Here is an 18,890-nt window from a genome sequence, read left to right on the forward strand (position 1 = left end):
GAGGGTTGTGCACTACCCTCCTTAGCATTAATTATAACGTCCTTGATGGAATTTTTCATAACTCTGGATTCCCATGGAGGTTCAGCATCTCCTAAATCTTCAATCAGTACTTCTTCTTCTTGGATAATTTGAGCTTCCTCCAATTGTTCCAGAACAAATTTATGCTCATTACTGCCCACTGGGGTTTCTAGTGTCTCCTTCATGCTACGTTCGTCATTAGATTCTCCACATAAAGCTATTGGAGTTCCTTGAGGGTCTAAACGTCTGGAAGATAATTGATGTATTGCTTGCTCCAGCTGATGAAAGGTTGTATGAAGTTGATCTACTATTTCCTTGAGGCGAATCTATGATTCTTGAGGTGATGGATTTGGCATGGTACATAGGGAAGTGGTGGTGTTTGGGAGTAATTGGATTGGAATTGGGGTAAATAAGGATCGTATGGTGGTGAATGGTGAAAAGGAGCTTGTGAGTGTGGTGGTTCAAAGCTATGTTGGGAGGATGGTCTATAGGCACAAGGTGGGGCTTGTTGGTAGTTATAAGGTTGTCCACCATATCTATTAGCTTGGTATGCATTATAAAGTAGTCATCGTCTATGATACTGTGGAGGGTGTTGTTGCCTAAAGGATTGATCAAATCCTCTTGGCTCCATCCATCTTTGATTTCTCTGACCTTGATGCATGTTCCTGCTATAACTTCTGTTCCCTTCAACAATATTAGAACCAAACTCAAAGCGAGAGAGGTGAGAATTCATAGTGGCTAAAAATATAAAAGAGAAAAACAAAAATAAATAAACAAGTAAAAGAAAAATATTTACAATAACCAATAATAAGGCACACGTTTGCAGTTCCCCGGCAATGGCGCCATTTTGAAGAAAGAAACTTTTGCGTGGTCTAGAATTCAGAATAAATTCCCGTTGCAAGTATAGCTTCTAAACCAACAAAAGTCCTTTCTTACAAAGGTTTTGGTTGTCACAAGTAACAAACCCCTAAATAAATTGATAACTGAAGTATTTAAACCTCGGGTCGTCTTCTCAAGGAACTGCAGGGAGGTATGTTCTTATTATTGGTTATGAGTTTTGTAAATTGGGGTTGAAAGTAAGAAATAATTAATTTAAATGACAAATAAAATAAATAAATAACTGTAAAATAAACTCTTGGCAAGGTATGAAGATTTGGAAGTCCTATCCTAGTTATCCTTATCAATGATGATGAGAATTGAGTTTTAATCCCACTTAGTTAGCCTTTACTAAAGCAAAGGAAGGTCAAGTAGACCAATTAGTTTGATCCTCAGGTCCTAGTCAATTTCTAAGAAAGGACTAGAGTTATTGGAGTTTAATTGCAAAAACAACAATTATCAATCACGATGAGTTTGACAACTCAAGAGTTACCAATTAATCAACTAAAGCCAAAAGAAAGAAAATATAAATTATTAAAATGAATAAAGGAAGCAGTCATAATTCTGAAATACCTCAAATTATATTAAATAGAAAACCAAATCTAAACATGAATGGTTCATAAGCCAATTTGGCAACAAAAGTAATTAAAGGAAAGCATTAAAATATCTGAAAATAGAAGAGAAATATAAAGTAAAAGAAATACTGAACCTGATAATGAGTTGGAATACTAAATTGAAATGATAAGAAATCCTAATCTTAAAACCTAAGAGAGAGGAGAGAACCTCTCTCTCTAAAAACTACATCTAAACTATGAAAAGTGAATAATTGGAGACCTCTCTCTGAATGGATGTATTTCACCACTTCATAACCTCTAATATGTGCCTTCTGGGCTTGGATCTGGGCCAAAAAGGGTTTCAGAAATCGCTAGGAGCGTTTTCTGTAATTTCTGGTGCGTGGCATCTATCACGCGTCCGCGTGGGTCACGCGGTCACGTCATCTGGAGTTTTCCTTATCACGCGTTCACTTCGGTCATGCGTCCACGTCATCTGTGTTCTGCTTAAGGCGCGTGTCCGCGTCAGTCACGCGTTCGCGTTGCTGTCTTTTCGCACTGGGCATGCGGCCGTGTCGTCCATGCGTTCGTGTCGCTGCCAGTTTCTTCAAAAACTCCATTTTGTGCTTTCCTTCCATTTTTATATGTTTCATTTCCATCCTTTAAGTCATTCCTGCCTTAGAAGATTTGAAACTTCTCAACACACAAATCACGGCATCGAATGGTAATAAAAGGTAATTAAAATAAATAATTTCAAAGCATAGGAAACATGTATTTCACATATATCACATAATAAGGAAGGGAAAGTAAAACCATGCAATATTCATGAATAAGTGGGTGAAGGATTGAATAAATCTCTTGAATTGAGCACAATATATATCATAAAATATGGGTTTATCATCCACCTTCTTCCATTGCATGCTTCATTGTCTTGGAGTTAAACTAGGTGCATGATTTTCTTGTGCTTATTATCTATCTTGCATGTGTTAGTTGTGTTGTCTTGATGCTTGAGCATATCCTACTCATGCCTTATGCTTGCATGCTTCTCTCACTCTTTCATCTCATGCTAGTGCTATGCCCCATGATTACATTGTTGTCTTGTTTACATGTTGCAGCTGTCATGTCTTCAAGATACTTTATTCCTTTGTGGCCCTATTTCTCACTCACATGTTATTATCCAAGTATTGATTCTTTGAGTTTAATGTTTCCTCTTTTCCTTCCTTTTTTAGGATGGCGACCAAAAAGGGCAAGGAGAAGGCGTTGAATAAGCCACCTACGAAGAGGGCACCTCAAAGGTCAACCACCAAGGCGCACTATGCACTTAAAGCTAAGCCCCTCTCCAAGAGGGTGAAAAAGATTATTCATATTGATGAGCAAGAGAGGGGCAACCTGCAAAAGACCCTACAAGGTTTCCCAACTGCTTTTGTGAGCTCATGTTCCCGCTATGGTTGAAAGAAACTATCATCCTGAACACTCCTCGCCCCTCCGGGACACATTGTTCAGTTTGTGATGCCCCGCATTGAGCGGCGACAATGGGATTTCTAATGTGGAGACCACAGGAAGCCAAACTTTCTTGGGTGGTGGACTTCTACTCCAACTACCACTCCCCTTCTCTTTAGTCTGTTTTTGTGCGCCGGAAGCAAGTCCCGGTTTTGGAGGAAGCCATTCAGCGGGTACTTCATGTTTTGCCGGTACCGGATGAGATGGATGGTTACCAAGAAGTCTTATGTCAGCGCAATGAATTTGAGTTTGATTGGAGCTCTATCCTTAGGGTCATTGGCCAACCGGGGGCGGAATGAACCCAAGGGAGAGCCAGGGCCCAACCTAAGTACATTGAAGCACAAGCGCTCACGGTGGAGGCTCGAGTGTGGGCTCAAATCTTGTTTCACTACATCCTTCCAAGCACTCGTGAAACCTCCATCACAGCAGACTTCGCCATCCTTGTCTGGTGCATTCTCATGCAGAGGCCAATCAACATCCCTCTCCTTATCCGACAAGCGATGGGTCGCATCCATGCAAAGGGTATCCTCCCATTTCCTGCCTTGATGATAGATTTGATTGTTGCTGCTGGTGTCCCCCACGAGGCTACGGACATGAAAGCAATAATTCCGGCAAAGGGTGACATTGTCCCGAGCGGAAAATATCTTAAGCCTACCACGGACACCACAAGCCTTGACATGGCTCCACCTTCTGACATTCCTACCACAACATCAGCACCACAGAAATCCACCCACCAACTACTGCTTGAGCTCACTAAAAAGGTGGACCGATATAAGCGGCAGAACAAATGCCGATTTGCTTACATGAAGAAGCTTTAGGGTGTGTTAACCTGCCGAGGGAAGAACTGGACATTTCCACATCCACTTCAGACCAAAGTGAAGCGAGCTGAGATGGATAGTGGAAATGGCAACCCCGATCCCACTTTGCACATCACCAATAGCACGGAGGACCGTGCAAACTTCTAAGTGTGGGGAGGTCGATTACCGACTTTTGTACGTAACAACCTTTTTTCTTTTCAACACCCATAATTTTGATTTTTTTTAGTTAGGATAAACTGCATGGTTAGTTTTTGTATTTGAGCACTTTTCGGCATGGTAGTTGTTTCTGGTTAGGGCTACTTGGTTAGGGTGATGACTTCTCTTCCAAGAAATCATTTTTGGGGCACCCTACCAATTTGAAAAATTTTTTGTGTTAATCTTGCTTGAAGAATGTATCTTGGAACATGGTTATAGAGATAGAACACACAACCTTGTGATATTTTGAGCTTAATTGATTGGTTGCATCTTATCAACCAATATATCTTGTTTCGGTGTGTGCTGTTCTCTCTATGATTGTGATCTTTGTCTTGGTTGATTCTATATTTCCATTGTTTGGTGTATGCATGCATATGTGGCAAAAGATAGTCAATGGGTAGTTAGGTTTTATATTTTAATTACATAGATTGTCTTAGGTTAGGTGGGAAATTTAGGTTAATCAAGGATTCAAATTTTAGTCCACTTGACCAAATACAATCCTACCTTCACCCTAACCCCATTACAACCCTTGGAAAGACCTCTTGATATGTGTATTCATGTATTAAACATATGTTGATTGGTTGAAGAAGAGCAAGCCTTAGAAAGCAAGATTAGTAGAGAATTGAGAGAATCGGTCCTCAAACACTAGAGAGGATAGAGTGCAAACACTTCCGGTGAGAGTTTGATGCTAAACTCCTTGTTCCCGGCTTTCACGAGCTTCCTTCATGCAAGTCATTTACACTCTATGTTGATATTTGAATTGATAGAGTTCATGAATTATCTTATCACTTTGGCCCTATGTGCTCATTTATGTTCTTGGAAGTTATTCACATTTGACCAAGTAGATAGATACATTTGCATTAGTTGCATCCATATAGGTAATTTTCATTCAATAAACTCCAGTCTCCTATGTTCTTTGGTCTTTCAATTTTTAGCATGAGGACATGCTTGGTTTAAGTGTGGGGAGATTTGATAAACCCCAATTTTAGGGTTTATCTTGTGTAGAATTTGGGGGGTTTTATCAATATTCTTTCACACTTATTCATATAAAATGCATAGTTTGTGTCTCCTTCCTTATTTTGCTTCATGGTTGAAAACATGTTTCTTTGACCTTAAAAATGCTATATTTTAATCCTCTTCTATTACCATTCGATGCAGTGATATGTTTGTTAAGTGATTTCAGAGTTTATAGGGTAAGAATGGCATAGAGGAGAGAAAGGAAGCATGCACAAGTGGAAGGAACATAAAGAATGGAGCTTTGGAGAATTGGCCGCGACGCGCACGCGTAGCCGACACACACGCATGGGAGCATGTTGCTAGTATTGGCATGCAAAAGTTGGCGCATGCGCGTGGCTGAGCAAAGATCTCATCAACGCATACGCGTGCATGACGTGTACGTGTGACGCTCGGCACGTGACTTCATTAGTGAAATCGTGGCTGGCAATTTTTAAAGAGCTCCAGGCCCAATCTGAGCTTAATTCTGGAGGGAAAAGACCCAAGGAACCAAGGATTGAGGGGGATTCACACATTAGAGAATTTTTAGCTAGTTTTTGAGTTTATGTTTCTAGAGAGAGAAACTTTCATTTCTCTCTAGGTTTTAGCTTTCTCAATTTCAAATTCACTTGGATCCCTTGGTTAAATCTGTTTTGAATTCAATTTTACATTGCTTTAATTTGTAGATCTCATTCTTCTACTTTCATTTAATGTTTTTGTTACTCTAGTTACTTTGAATCTTAGATCTGGATCTTGTCTACATTGATTTTTATTAAGGCATTGTGGAATTTCATGTTATTTGTTGTTTATTGCTTGATTGTTGTTAGTTGTTTGTAGTTGATAGCCTTGATTTGAATTTTTTTTTCTTAATTTCATAATGTCTTCCATTATTGCTCACCAAATATTTGAGAAAATGTCAATTGTAGCTATGGAGTAGATTTTCACTCTTGGCTTGGGAGTTGGGTAATTGGAGACACTTGAATTGTTAAAGCCTTTTGTTGATTGATAATTGGAAATTACTAGTTGATTTGAATGCCACTAAAGCTAGTCTTTCTTTAGGATTTGACTAGGACTTGTGGACTCAAATTGATTATCTCCATTTGACTTTCCTTCATAGTTAGAGGTTAACTAAGTGGAGCAATATCCGATTAATGTCACAATTGATGGAGGCAATGACAATAGGAATTCCAATTCTCACCCCTAGCCAAGAATTCTACATTGATTGATTATCATTCATTCTTGTTAGTTTAATTTCTTAATTCCCTTATTCCAATTGTTAATTGCTCATTGTTGTAGTTTCGTATTCATTTACTTTTCTTGTATTCACTCCAGAATACCAAGAGAACTCTTAACCAATGATGTGCATCTTAGGGAAACTCCTAGGGAGAACGACCCGGGATTCTACTCTTGGTTATTGATTTTGAATTGTGGTGACAAATATCGACAAATATCTCACATCAGTTGTTTGCAACCATTTTAATATTTTGTGAGCCTACATATGTAAGAAGCTTATGTGTTGAATTTTTTTCATATATGATGGATGATTATCCGTTAACCAACACTACAACAGCCTTAGTGTTAACAAATCGGCTACTCAGGGATATAAATGATATCCTCCTTCAACATGAAAAATAGATTACACAATACGATTTGCCAGCTCTAACTCATGAAAATGACAATGACAACTCGATACCCAGAGTTATCCAAGAAGAATCGTCCATCGCAGTACCCTGGGAAGACCTGTGTTCTATAGAAAGATTGAACAATGACCAATGTAAAGCTTTCAAGTGCATTATGAATACTATTGATCGAAGAAAAAGTGGAGTGTTCTTTGTTGATGGGCCGGGAGGAGCAGGAAAAACATTTCTTTACAGAGCTATAATTGTAGAATTGAGAAATAAAGGTCATATTGTCTTGGTAACTGCATCATTAGGAATAGCTACAATATTATTGCCTGGGGGTCGAACAGCTCATTCTAGGTTTAAGATCCCAATTAATGCAGAACTATCATCCATTTGCAACATAAGCAAACAATCAGATCTTGCAAAGCTGATTAGACAAATAACAACAATAATTTGGGATGAAGCACCAATGGCAAATAAAGATTCAGTGCAATCATTAGACCGCTGATGAACGGATAATTTATACCCTTTTTGCACTACAAGAAAAAAGGCCTATGGCCACACTTTTTTTGCTACGTTTTAAAAGCGTGGCCAAAAGTGGTCTATGGCCACGCTTTTGTGAGGGTGGCACTTGAATAGAGATTTGGCCACATTTTTTATTGCTACGCTTCAAAAGCGTGGTGAAAAAGGTCAATGGCCACGTTTTTATGAGGGTGACAGTTGATGCGAGATTTAGCCACGTTTTTTTTCTGCCACGCTTATAAAGCGTAGCCATAGAGAGATTTCGGCACGCTTTTAAAGCGTGACAACAGGAATTTATTATTGTGGCGTTTGAAAAGCGTAGCCGTTTCCTACAAACCTTTTGGCACGCTTCAAAAGCGTGGCCAAAAGGTTCCCTCAAAAAAAAATAAAAATGTGAGTCTCTTGTAAGTCTTAAAACTTTTTGAGATTAAAGACTAAAGAGCTCGTATACTACCCTGCCTTCATCAGAAGCTCTTTCAAAGACCCTAAACCCTAACTCCTCCTTCTTCAAACATTATTAAGCCCTAACTCCTGCGACGACGAACCACTCCTGCAACGATGACACTCTGTGAAGTACCTAGCTGCGCTCGCGATGCCTCCACCAGCAATCCCTCTTCCGGCACCCCTAACCCTCATTCTGCGGTGACTCTCCAGCAGTGACTCCCTCCGCTCAGTTGTCGTTGCAAACCCGCCGTCGATGCTCCCTTTGCCGCCGCTCCCTTCCGTTTCTGCAAACCCTTGACTCCTTCGGCGCTGCTCCCTTCGATTTCGTGAAGAAGCTGCAGCCGAAGCTCAAGGAGATTCGGAGGGTGTACTCTTCCCCTGAATTCAGCAAGAAGGTTCTGGAGAAATGGCACCCCAGGGCAACAATTCGGATTGACCTTTCTGCGATTCGAAACGCCATCGTTTCGGAGGTGGAGGAGGAAGACGAAGATAGCAATGCTACTGTGGTGTTTGAGAGGGGGAAGAGGGGGCGGAGGTTGAGCTTGAAGGAGTTTTGGGGTGAGTGGGTTAGGGAGGCTGAAGGTGAGGGTAGTGGTGGTGGTGATTGGGAACCAATTCGAGCTTTGAAGAGCAGGTTTAAGGACTTTGAGAAGTGTAGTTCCTCCTCTGAGATTTTCGATGGCTTCAAGAACAGTGAATTTCTCGAGAAAGTCAAGTCCAGCTTGGTATGCTTCCTTCTCTTTCCCCTTTTTCTGCAACTTCAATACTGTTAATTTATGCTCTTTATTCTGTTCTTTTCTTTGTTTAGTTAAATTTCAGCTTGAATTGCAAGTAGGTTCCACTTTCGTTGTTTCTATTTTCACAGTTACTATTTTTAGGAACAGGCTGTTGTTTAGCTTTTCACAATTTCTATATGCACCTCTTTTTTTTGTTCATGGGGTACAGATATTCATATAATCCTTTGTCTGAGAGTAGTTTTTGCAAGGAGAATTCGATAGAGGGTCTGTCGACTTTCTAATTTATGTCTTTATGTGTGTATTCATCCAAGCAGCTATTCTACTGAAAATTATCTGTAGTGTTAGATTAATTTTACTGTTAGAAGGATTATTATTTCTTGTTATTATCCATTTGCATGCAATTAGTGAGTTCAATGCGTCTGTTGACTGGGATGGAGTGGATGTTGTGATTTTTCTTTTTCTTAGTCCTTTTTACTTTTTAGTAAATAACATGTCAAGTGTATATACATGTGAATGTCATTAACTAACTTCCTCAGAGTTGGATTTTGCTCATTTGAACATCAATTTGATGACTGCTTCATTCTAAGGACTATTTTCTTCTTTTGTTGTTGAAATCAATGCGCTGGGATCATCAAGACTCAAAGGACTCCTTAAAACCCATTATTCCTTGGATTTTTTTAGTTGTGTCCAAAAATGTCTCTTATGTTTTTGGGCATAAAGTTTTCAGCTGGTATCATATTCATGTGAGGGGGGCTATCTTTAATTGAGACATCATTACACCATTAGGATTTGTTGTGAAAAGATTAAATAAATAAAAGAGGTGCAAAACGAAATAGGGGATGAGAAACTCAAGCATGATAAAAATGCTATCTTCTAATAGTTGTTTGCATGATAAGGGTGTCATTGTCATTCTTCTCCTTGTGTTATAATTATTAACTTTTTCTCTGTACTGGTTCTTTTATGTTCACTTGTTGCAGGAAGTGGCACCATTGGACGTACCAGAACTTCTGGCCTACTTCGTTAAACAATCTGGGCCATAAAGAACGAGATAAAAAACTGAAATGGGAAGTTAACTCTTGTGTATAGTGGTTATTGTCTTGGCTCATAATCATTGATATTATTTTGACTTGTGCAAATTTGTTGTATTATTAAATTTAGGCAGGCTATGCCCCAGCCAAGAATGACTTTCTATTTGAGAAGGTTTGTTTCCAGAAATGGTAAGGGTGGGGGAAGTCAATTCCAGAATGACTTTCTCATTATGATATTTTCTTCAAATAGATTGCTTCCATGTGTGACGGAACATTTACTTGCGGAAATAGTTCAACTGACAGTAACTGATATTACAAAAGCAATTGAGTGGTTGCAATGCTCATACTTGTATGTTAGAATGAAAAAGGTATGTAATTAAGAATGTCTTTCAGATTTATCATTGAGTTTCTCCAATTTGGTCTGATGAAAATTTTTATCTGCAAGCAGAACCCTGAGAACTATTCAATTAAGAAAGGAATTTCTGGTGATCGTTTAGTGAAGCATGTTCAAGGTGCAATTGTTGTCCTGCAGTTGAGCTTATAGCTTTCTATTTTTATTCCTCTCTTTCTCCAAGGTTTTTGTTTTCCTCCTATTTCACTTCATTAATTATTGAAGCTATGTTATGTTAGATATTTGTGTTAAGAAAGTTAACGAGTTATCTCAGCACCAAATGGTAGAGATTGATGAAGATGGTTTCCTCTTGAGCCCATTAGGTATGTTATTAAGTATAATTTATTATCATGCTATATTTACAGAAATTAGAATCCAAACTGGTTGCTGATATTTCCTTTTCTACTGCAGATCCTGGGAGGCTAATGACAGTATTATTTGAGATTTGATACTATGAAACAGATAATGAGGACACCTGAAAACTGCTGTCTAGAAGATGCGCTTCATGTTATTTGCTCTGCAGAAGAAATTACTTGTGCGGATATTCTCATTAACTGTTTTAGTGTCTAATGCAAATATGTTTCTTCATTAAGTATTGATATAGTGTTGTACCCGTAAAATGAAGGGATACAGCTAAGACACAATGAGAAGAAGTTTTGTCATTTGTTGTTGGATAATTTTAAAGCTGGGACTATGTCCCATAGTTTTATCGTGATTCTCCATAGAGCTTTGATTTCTTGTATGAATAGAGCTTTGTCTAGTCATGTTTCATTCAAAAGCAAGCTTATTCTCTCTCTCTCTCTCTCTCTCTCTCTCTCTCTCTCTCTCTCTCTCTCTCTCTCTCACTCAGCGTAGCCATATAAATCTCTATTGGCACGCTTTAAAAGCGTAGCCATAATGTACAATAGCATCAACAGCTACGCTTTGCATGGCTGTTTCTCACAGCTATTGGCACGCTTTAAAAGCGTTGCGATCTTTAAAAACGTGGCAAAAAAAAAAGCGTGACGATAGGTCACCAAAAGCGTAGCGATAGAGCAACCGGCACCCTTGCAGTTGTGACCCTTTCAAAAGCGTGCCGGTAACTCAAAAAGCGTGGCAAAAAGCTATCACTACGCTTTTTTGGACTTTTTGCCACACTTTAAAAGCGTAGCAAAAAGCTTGTTTTCTTGTAGTGTTGGCATTGTTTTTACATAATTTTTAGTATGATTTAGTTACTTTTTATTATATTTTTATTAGTTTTTATTCAAAAATCACATTTCTGGACTTTACTATGAGTTTGTGTGTTTTTCTGTGATTTCATGTATTTTCTGGCTGAAATTGAGGGACCTGAGCAAAAATCTGATTCAGAGGCTGAAAAAGGACTGCAGATGTTGTTGGATTCTGACCCTCCTGAACTCGAAGTAGATTTTCTGGAGCTACAGAAGCCTAATTGGTGCGCTCTCAATTATGTTGGAAAGTAGACATCCTGAGCTTTCCAGAAATATATAATAGTCCATACTTTTCCCGAGATTTGATGGCCCAAACTGGCGCTCAAATCCAGCCTAAAACTTTCTTGCGTAAAACGCCCAAAATGGCACCCAAGCTGGCGTTTAACTCCAGGAATAGCCTATGCACGTGTAAAGCTTAATGCTCAGCCCAAGCACACACCAAGTGGGCCCTGGAAGTGGATTTCTGCACTATCTGCACTTAGTTACTGATTTTCTGTAAACATAAGTTACTAGTTTAGTATAAATAGCACTTTTTACTATTGTATTCCTATCAATCTTTACAGCTCTGGATGTTTAGTCCTTAGACCTTTGGAATGGAGGCTGGCCTCATGGCCATGCCTAGACCTTTTTCACTTATGTATTTTCAACGGTGGAGTTTCTACACCCCATAGATTAAGGTGTGGAGCTCTGTTATTCTTCATGAATTAATGCAAGTACTATTGTTTTTCCTTCAATTCACGCCTACTTCTTCTCTAAGATACTCACTCGTACTTCAATCTAGAGAATGATATGATCTGTGACACTCATCATTATTCTCAATTCTATGAACGCGTACCTGACAACCACTTCCGTTCTATCTGAGCTCAACGTAGTCATTGCGCGACAGCTTGAGTGCATATCTCTTGGGTATCTAATACACGGACCGAGTCTGTGAGATGAGTATCTTCGTGCCATAGGCTAGAACCAATTGGCAGCCATTCTTGAGATCCAGAAAGTCTAAACCTTGTCTGTGGTATTTCGAGTAGGATCTAGGAAGGGATGACTGTAAAGAGCTTCAAACCTACGAATGTTGGGCGCAGTGACAGTGCGCAAAAGGATCAATGGATTCTATTCCGACGCTAGCAGGAATCGACAGATGATTAGCCATGCGGTAGCTATGCCTGGTATTTTTTATCTGAGATGAGAAATCTGACAGTTGATTAGCCATGCAGAAACCGTAGAGGACCATTTTCACTGAGAGGATCCTACAGCTTGCCATGGAAGGGAACACGCATGGTTGGAAGAAGGCAATAGGAATGTAGAGGTTCAGAAGCAACAAAGCATCTCCAAAACGCTTATCTGAAATTCCCACCAATGAATTACATAAGTATCTCTATTTTATTTTTTTATTTATCTTTTAATTATCAAAACTCATAACCATTTGAATCCACCTGACTGAGATTTACAAGATGGCCATAGGTTGCTTCAAGCCGACAATCTCCGTGGGATCGACCCTTACTCGCGTAAAGTATTACTTGGACGACCCAGTGCACTTGCTGGTTAGTTGTGCGGAGTTATGAAAAGTGTGAATCACAATTTCCCACACCAAGTTTTTTGCGTTGTTGCCGGGGATTGTTCGAGTTTGGACAACTGACGGTTCATCCTGTTGCTTAGATTAGGTAATTTTATTTTATGTTTAAGTTTTTTAATTCTTATTTTCTAAAAAAAAAGTTTGTTCTTCAGAGTTTTTAAGAATGAATTCTAGAGTTTCATGAGATATGTTGAATCCTGGCTAGCTGTTAAGCCATGTCTAATCTTTTAGACCGACGTTTTCACTTATCTTTGCAAGAGCCTTTTGGTTCCCATCAATTTGGCTGTTGTATGTAATGCTCTGCTAAAGCTTGGCTGGCCATTGGCCATGTCTAATTCTATTGGACCGAAGCTTTAGACTAACATTGCACGAATCCTGGAATTCTTATAAAAAATTTTGAATTTCTTTATTTTCTTTTCCCAAAATAATTTTAGAAAAATACAACAAAAAAAAATTTAATAAAATCATAAAACCAAAAATTTTGTGTTTCTTGTTTGAGTCTAGTGTCAAATTTTAAGTTTGGTGTCAATTGTATGTTTTAACTTTTCTAAAATTTTCGAAAATATATGCATTGTGTTCTTCTTTATCTTCAAGTTGTTCTTGATGATTTTCTTTGTTTAATCTTGTGATTTTCTTGTTGTGTGTCTTTTGTTGTTTTTCATATGCATTTTCGAATTTATAGTGTCTAAACATTAAAATTTTTTATGTTTGGTGTCTTGCATGTGTTTCTTTTCTTAAAATTTTTCAAAAATATGTTCTTGATGTTCATCATGATCTTCAAAGTGTTCTTGGTGTTCATTTTGACATTCAAAGTGTTCTTGCATGCATTATTTGTTTTGATCTTAATTTCTTATATTTTGTGTCATTGTTTTATTTTTCTCTCGTTTTATTAAAAATTCAAAAAATAAAAAAAAATAACTTTCCCTTATTTTACTCTTCAATTTCGAAATTTTGGATTGACTTAGTAAAAAATTTTCAAAATTTGGTTGTTTCTTATTAGTCATGTCAAAATTTCAATTTAAAAATTCTATCTTTTCAAAACTTTTTCAAAAAAATCAAATCTTTTTCATTTTTCTTCTTAATATTTTCAAAATTTTTAAAAATTGATTTTCAAAATCTTTTTTTATTTTTATTTCATATTTTCGAAATTATTGCTAACATTTGATGTTTTGATTCAAATATTTCAAGTTGTTACTTGCCTATTAAGAAATGTTCAATCTTTAAATTCTAGAATCATATCTTTTAGTTTCTTGTTAGTCAAGTAATCAACTTTAATTTCAAAAATCAAATCTTTTTAATTTCTTTTTCAAATCTTTTTCAAAATAAATTTCAATCATATCTTTTTCAAAATTTAATTTCAAAATCTTTTTCTAACTTCTTATTTCTTCAAAATTGATTTTCAAATCTTTTTCAATTAACTACTTGACTTTTTGTTTTAATTTTAAAAGTTTACTATTTCTTATCTTTTTCAAAACCACCTAACTACTTTTCTCTCTCTAATTTTCGAAAACCACTAACAACTTTTTTAAAATTCTTTTTAATTAACTAATTGTTTTAGATTCTAATTTTATTTTATTTCTTCTAACAAATTCGAATTCTAACTAATAATTAAAATAAAAACAAAAATATTTTTCTTTTATTTTTAATTAAATATTCGAGTACATTCTCTCTCTCATCTCTTTCTATTTATTTATTTATTTACTAACACTCTTCTTCTTAAAATTCGAACCCTCCCCCTCTCTCTGTGTTTGAATTCTTCCTCTTCTCCCTTCTTCATTCTATTCTTCTACTCACATAAAGGAATCTCTATACTATGACATAGAGGATTTCTCTTCTTTTCTGTTCTCTTCTTTTTCAAATGAGCAGGAACAAGGATAAGAACATTCTTGTTGAAGCTGATCCTGAACCTGAAAGGACTCTGAAGAGGAAGCTAAGAGAAGCTAACGCACAACACTCTGGAGAGGACCTTACACAAATTTTTGAAAAAGAAGTAGAGATGGCAGCCGAAAATAACAACAATGGTGGAGATGCAAGGAAGATGATTGGTGACTTTACTGCACCAACTTCTAACTTCTATGGAAGAAGCATCTCAATTCCTGCAATTGGAGTAAACAACTTTGAGCTTAAGCCTCAATTAGTTTCTCTAATACAACAGAATTGCAAGTTTCATGGACTTCCATTGGAAGATCCTCATAAGTTCTTAGCTGAATTCTTGCAAATCTGTGACACTACTAAGACCAATGGGGTTAATCTTGAGGTCTACAGACTTATGCTTTTCCCCTTTGCTGTAAGAGACAGAGCTAGAACATGGTTAGACTCACAACCTAAAGAAAGCCTGAACTCTTGGGAAAAGTTCGTCAATACTTTCTTGGCCAAATTCTTTCCACCTCAAAAGTTGAGCAAGCTTAGAGTGGAAGTCCAAACCTTCAGACAGAAGGAAGGTGAATCCCTCTATGAAGCTTGGGAAAGATACAAGCAATTGATCAGAAGGTGTCCTTCTGACATGCTTTCAGAATGGAGCATCCTATGGATATTCTATGATGGTCTGTCTGAATTGTCCAAGATGTCATTGGACCACTCTGCTGGTGGATCTCTTCATCTGAAGAAGACGCCTACAAAAGCCCAGGAAATCATTAAAATGGTTGTAAATAACCAGTTCATGTACACTTCTGGAAGAAATCCTGTGAATAATGGGATGACTCAGAAGAAAGGAGTTCTTGAGATTGATACTTTGAATGTCATATTGGCTCAGAACAAAATATTGACTCAACAAGTCAATATGATTTCTCAGAGTCTGACTGGAATGCAAGCTGCATCCGGCAATACTAAGGAAGCTTCCTCTGAAGAAGAAGCTTATGACCCTGAGAATCCTGCAAGGAATAGGTGAATTACATGGGAGAATCCTATGGAAACACCTATAATCCTTCATGGAGAAATCATCCTAATTTCTCATGGAAGGATCAGCAGAAGCCTAATCAAGGCTTCAATAATAATAATGTTGGGAGAAATAGGTTTGGCAATAGCAAGCCTTTTCCATCATCTTCTGAGCAATAGACAGAGAATTCTAAGCAGAGTCTTTCTGACTTAACAACCATAGTCTCTGATCTATCTAAGACCACTCTCGGTTTCATGATTGAAACAAGGTCCTCCATCAGAAATTTGAAGGCACAAGTAGGTCAACTGAGTAAAAGAGTGACTGAAACTCCTCCTAGTACTCTCCTAAGTAATACAGAAGAGAATCCAAAAAGAGAGTGCAAGGCCATCAATATAACCAACATGGCCAAACCTGGAGAGAGTCAAAAGGCAGTGATTTCCAATGAGGAAGACCTCAATGGACGTCCACTAGCCAATAAGGAGTTTCCCATTGAGGAACCAGAGGAATCTGAGGCTCATATAGAGACCATAGAGATTCCACTGAACTTATTGTTGCCATTCATGAGCGCTGATGAGTATTCTTTCTCTGAAGAAGATGAAGATATTATTAAATAGCAAGTTGCTCAGTATCTAGGAGCAATCATAAAGCTGAATGCCAAGTTATTTGGTAATGAGACTTGGGAGGATGAACCTCCATTGCTCATTGATGAACTAAACACCTTGGTTCAACAGAAATTATCTCAGAAGAAACCGGATCCCAGAAAGTTCGTAATACCTTGCATCATAGGCACCATGACCTTTAAGAAAGCTCTGTTTGACCTTGGTTCAAGTATAAACCTCATGCCACTTTCTGTAATGGAGAAACTAGGGATCTTAGAGGTACAAGCTGCAAGAATCTCACTAGAGATGGCAGACAATTCAAGGAAACAGGCTTATGGACTTGTAGAGGATGTCTTAGTGAAGGTTGAAGGCTTTTACATCCCTACTGACTTCATAATCCTTGACACTGGGAATGAAGAGGATGAATCCATCATCCTTGGAAGACCCTTCCTAGCCATAGCAAGAGCTGTGATTGATGTGGACAGAAGAAAGTTAGTCCTTCAATTGAGTGAGGACTACCTTGTGTTTAAGGCTCAAGGATCTTCTTCTATAACCATGGAGAAGAAGCATGAAAAGCTTCTCTCAGTACAGAGTCAAACAGAGCCCCTACACTCAACTTCTAAGTTTGGTGTTGGGAGGCCACCATTAAGCTCTGAATCTCTGTGAAGCTCTCTAAGAGCTCACTGTCAAGCTATTGACATTAAAGAAGCGCTTGTTAGGAGGCAATCCAATATTATGTCATTATATTTATTTATATTCCCTTGTAATTTTATGTTTTCTTTAGGTTGATGATCATGTGAAGTCATAAAAATAACTGCTGAATTAAAGCAAAATGAAAAAACAGCATCAAAAATAGCACACCTTGGAGAACAGACTAAACGCCAGTAAGGATAGCAGAATGGGTGTTTAACGCCTAGCATGGTAGCATTCTGGGTGTTAAATTCCAGAATGGGCAGCATTCTGGGCATTTAACACCCAGAAAAGGGTGTCTGGCGTCTGGCTGGTGTTAAACGCCAGAAATGGTAGACAGACTGGCGTTTAACGCCAGAAAAGGGTGTCTGACTGGCGTTAAATGCCAGAAAGGGGCAGCAGACTGGCGTTTAACGCCAGGAAAGGTAGTAGAGCTGGCATTTAATGCCAGAATTGGCACATAGAGGGCATTTTAATGCCAAAATTGGCACACAGAGGGCGTTTACATGCCAGAATGGTGCAGGGAGCAGAATTCCTTGACACCTCAGGATCTGTGGACCCCACAGGATCCCCACCTACCCCACCTCTTCTTCTCTCCTCTTCACACCTTTCCATAACACTCTTCCCCAAATACGATTCACCTATCAAATCCTACCCTCTTCCCCATATTCTCTTCACCACTCACATCCATTCATCATAAACCCCACCTACCTCACCATTCAAATTCAAACCATTTCCCTCCCAAACCCACCACCTTCATGACCAAATTCCCTCTCTCTTCTACCCTATAAATACCCCTCCTCACTACCTTCAATTTCACACATCACAAACAATTCTTTCCCCTTTGGCCAAAACCCACACTACCCTCCATCTCCTCCATTTCTTATTCTTCTACTCCTTTCTTTCTTCTTTTGCTCGAGGACGAGCAAAACTTCTAAGTTTGGTGTGGGAAAAGCTCTTCTTTTTTTTATTTTTCCATAACCATCAATGGCACCTAAGGCCGGAGAAACCTCTAGAAAGAGGAAAGGGAAGACAATTGCTTCCACCTCCGAGTCATGGGAGATGGAGAGATTTATCTCAAAAGTCCATCAAGACCACTTCTATGAAGTTGTGGCCAAGAAAAAGGTGATCCCCGAGGTCCCCTTCTTGCTCAAAAAGAGTGAATATCCGGAGATCCGACGTGAGATTCGAAGAAGAGGTTGGGAAGCTCTCACCAACCCAATCCAACAAGTCAGAATCTTTAATGGTTCAAGAGTTCTATGCATGGATCACCAAGAACCATGATCAAAGTATGAACCCGAACCCAAAAAATTGGCTCACAATGGTTCGGGGGAATTACTTGGATTTCAGTCCGGAAAATATGAGGTTGGAATTTAACTTGCCAATGATAAGAGGAGATCCTCATCCTTTCACTAGAAGGGTCAACTTTGATCAAAGGTTGGACCAAGTCCTTAGGGACATTTGTGTGGAAGGAGCTCAATGGAAGAGAGACTCAAGAGGCAAGCCGGTTCAACTAAGAAGGCTTGACCTCAAACCCGTGGCTAGAAGATGGTTGGAGTTCATCCAATGCTCTATCATTCCTACTAGCAACCGGTCTGAAGTTACAATAGACCGGGCTATCATGATCCATAGTATCATGAATGGAGAGGAAGTAGAAGTTCATGAGATCGTACCTCTAGAACTCTACAAGGCGGCGGACAAGCCCTCCACTTTGGCAAGGTTAGCCTTCCCTCATCTCATCTGTAACCTATGCAATTCAGCTAGAATTGTCATAGAGAAAGACATCCTCATTGAAGGAGACAAGCCCATCACTAAGAAAAGGATGGAGCAAACAAGAGAGCCCACTCATGGACCTCAACAAGAGCATGAGGAAATTCCTCATCAAGATATCCCTGAGATACTTCAAGGGATGCATTTTCCTCCACACAACTATTGGGAGCAAATTAACACCTCCTTAGGAGAACTGAGTTCTAACATGGGGCAACTAAGGAAGGAGCACCAAGAGCACTCCATTATCCTCAATAAAATCAGAGAGGACCAAAGAGCCATAAGGGAGGAGCAACAAAGGCAAGGAAGAGACATAAAGGAGCTCAAGCACTCCATAAGATCTTCAAGAGGAAGAACTAGTCGCCATCACTAAGGTGGACCCGTTCTTTAATTTCCTTGTTCTTATTTTTCTATTTTTCGAATTCTATGCTTTATGTTTTGTCTATGTTTGTGTCTTTATTACATGATCATTAGTGTCTAGTGTCT

At 38.5% G+C, this 18,890-nt stretch overlaps 2 protein-coding genes and 1 non-coding gene across 3 annotated transcripts; 2 read left to right on the top strand and 1 right to left on the bottom strand.

Moving 5' to 3' along the window:
• The first annotated feature begins 6,745 nt into the window (after positions 1 to 6,745).
• LOC148553156 (uncharacterized) lies at positions 6,746 to 7,081 on the top strand. Its single transcript, XM_088494776.1, has one exon. The coding sequence runs from the start codon at positions 6,746 to 6,748 to the stop codon at positions 7,079 to 7,081; it is 336 nt and encodes a 111-aa protein (XP_088350902.1).
• A 2,360-nt stretch (positions 7,082 to 9,441) lies between these two features.
• LOC148553157 (ATP-dependent DNA helicase homolog MER3-like) lies at positions 9,442 to 10,195 on the top strand. The gene is made up of 4 exons (XM_088492753.1): positions 9,442 to 9,672; positions 9,753 to 9,816; positions 9,935 to 10,018; positions 10,107 to 10,195. Exons 1-4 carry the CDS (start codon positions 9,442 to 9,444, stop codon positions 10,142 to 10,144), a joined length of 417 nt encoding a protein of 138 aa, XP_088348879.1. The 3' UTR covers positions 10,145 to 10,195.
• Positions 10,196 to 14,874: 4,679 nt separating this feature from the next.
• LOC148553158 (small nucleolar RNA R71) lies at positions 14,875 to 14,982 on the bottom strand. The gene has a single exon (XR_015893511.1). It is a non-coding gene; the product is annotated as a small nucleolar RNA R71 (small nucleolar RNA).
• Between the last annotated feature and the right edge of the window lie 3,908 nt (positions 14,983 to 18,890).

The sequence above is a fragment of the Arachis ipaensis genome, chromosome B7 (genome assembly GCF_059453495.1).
Source record: "Arachis ipaensis isolate K30076 ecotype BB chromosome B7, ASM5945349v1, whole genome shotgun sequence".
Classification (NCBI taxonomy): domain Eukaryota; kingdom Viridiplantae; phylum Streptophyta; class Magnoliopsida; order Fabales; family Fabaceae; genus Arachis; species Arachis ipaensis.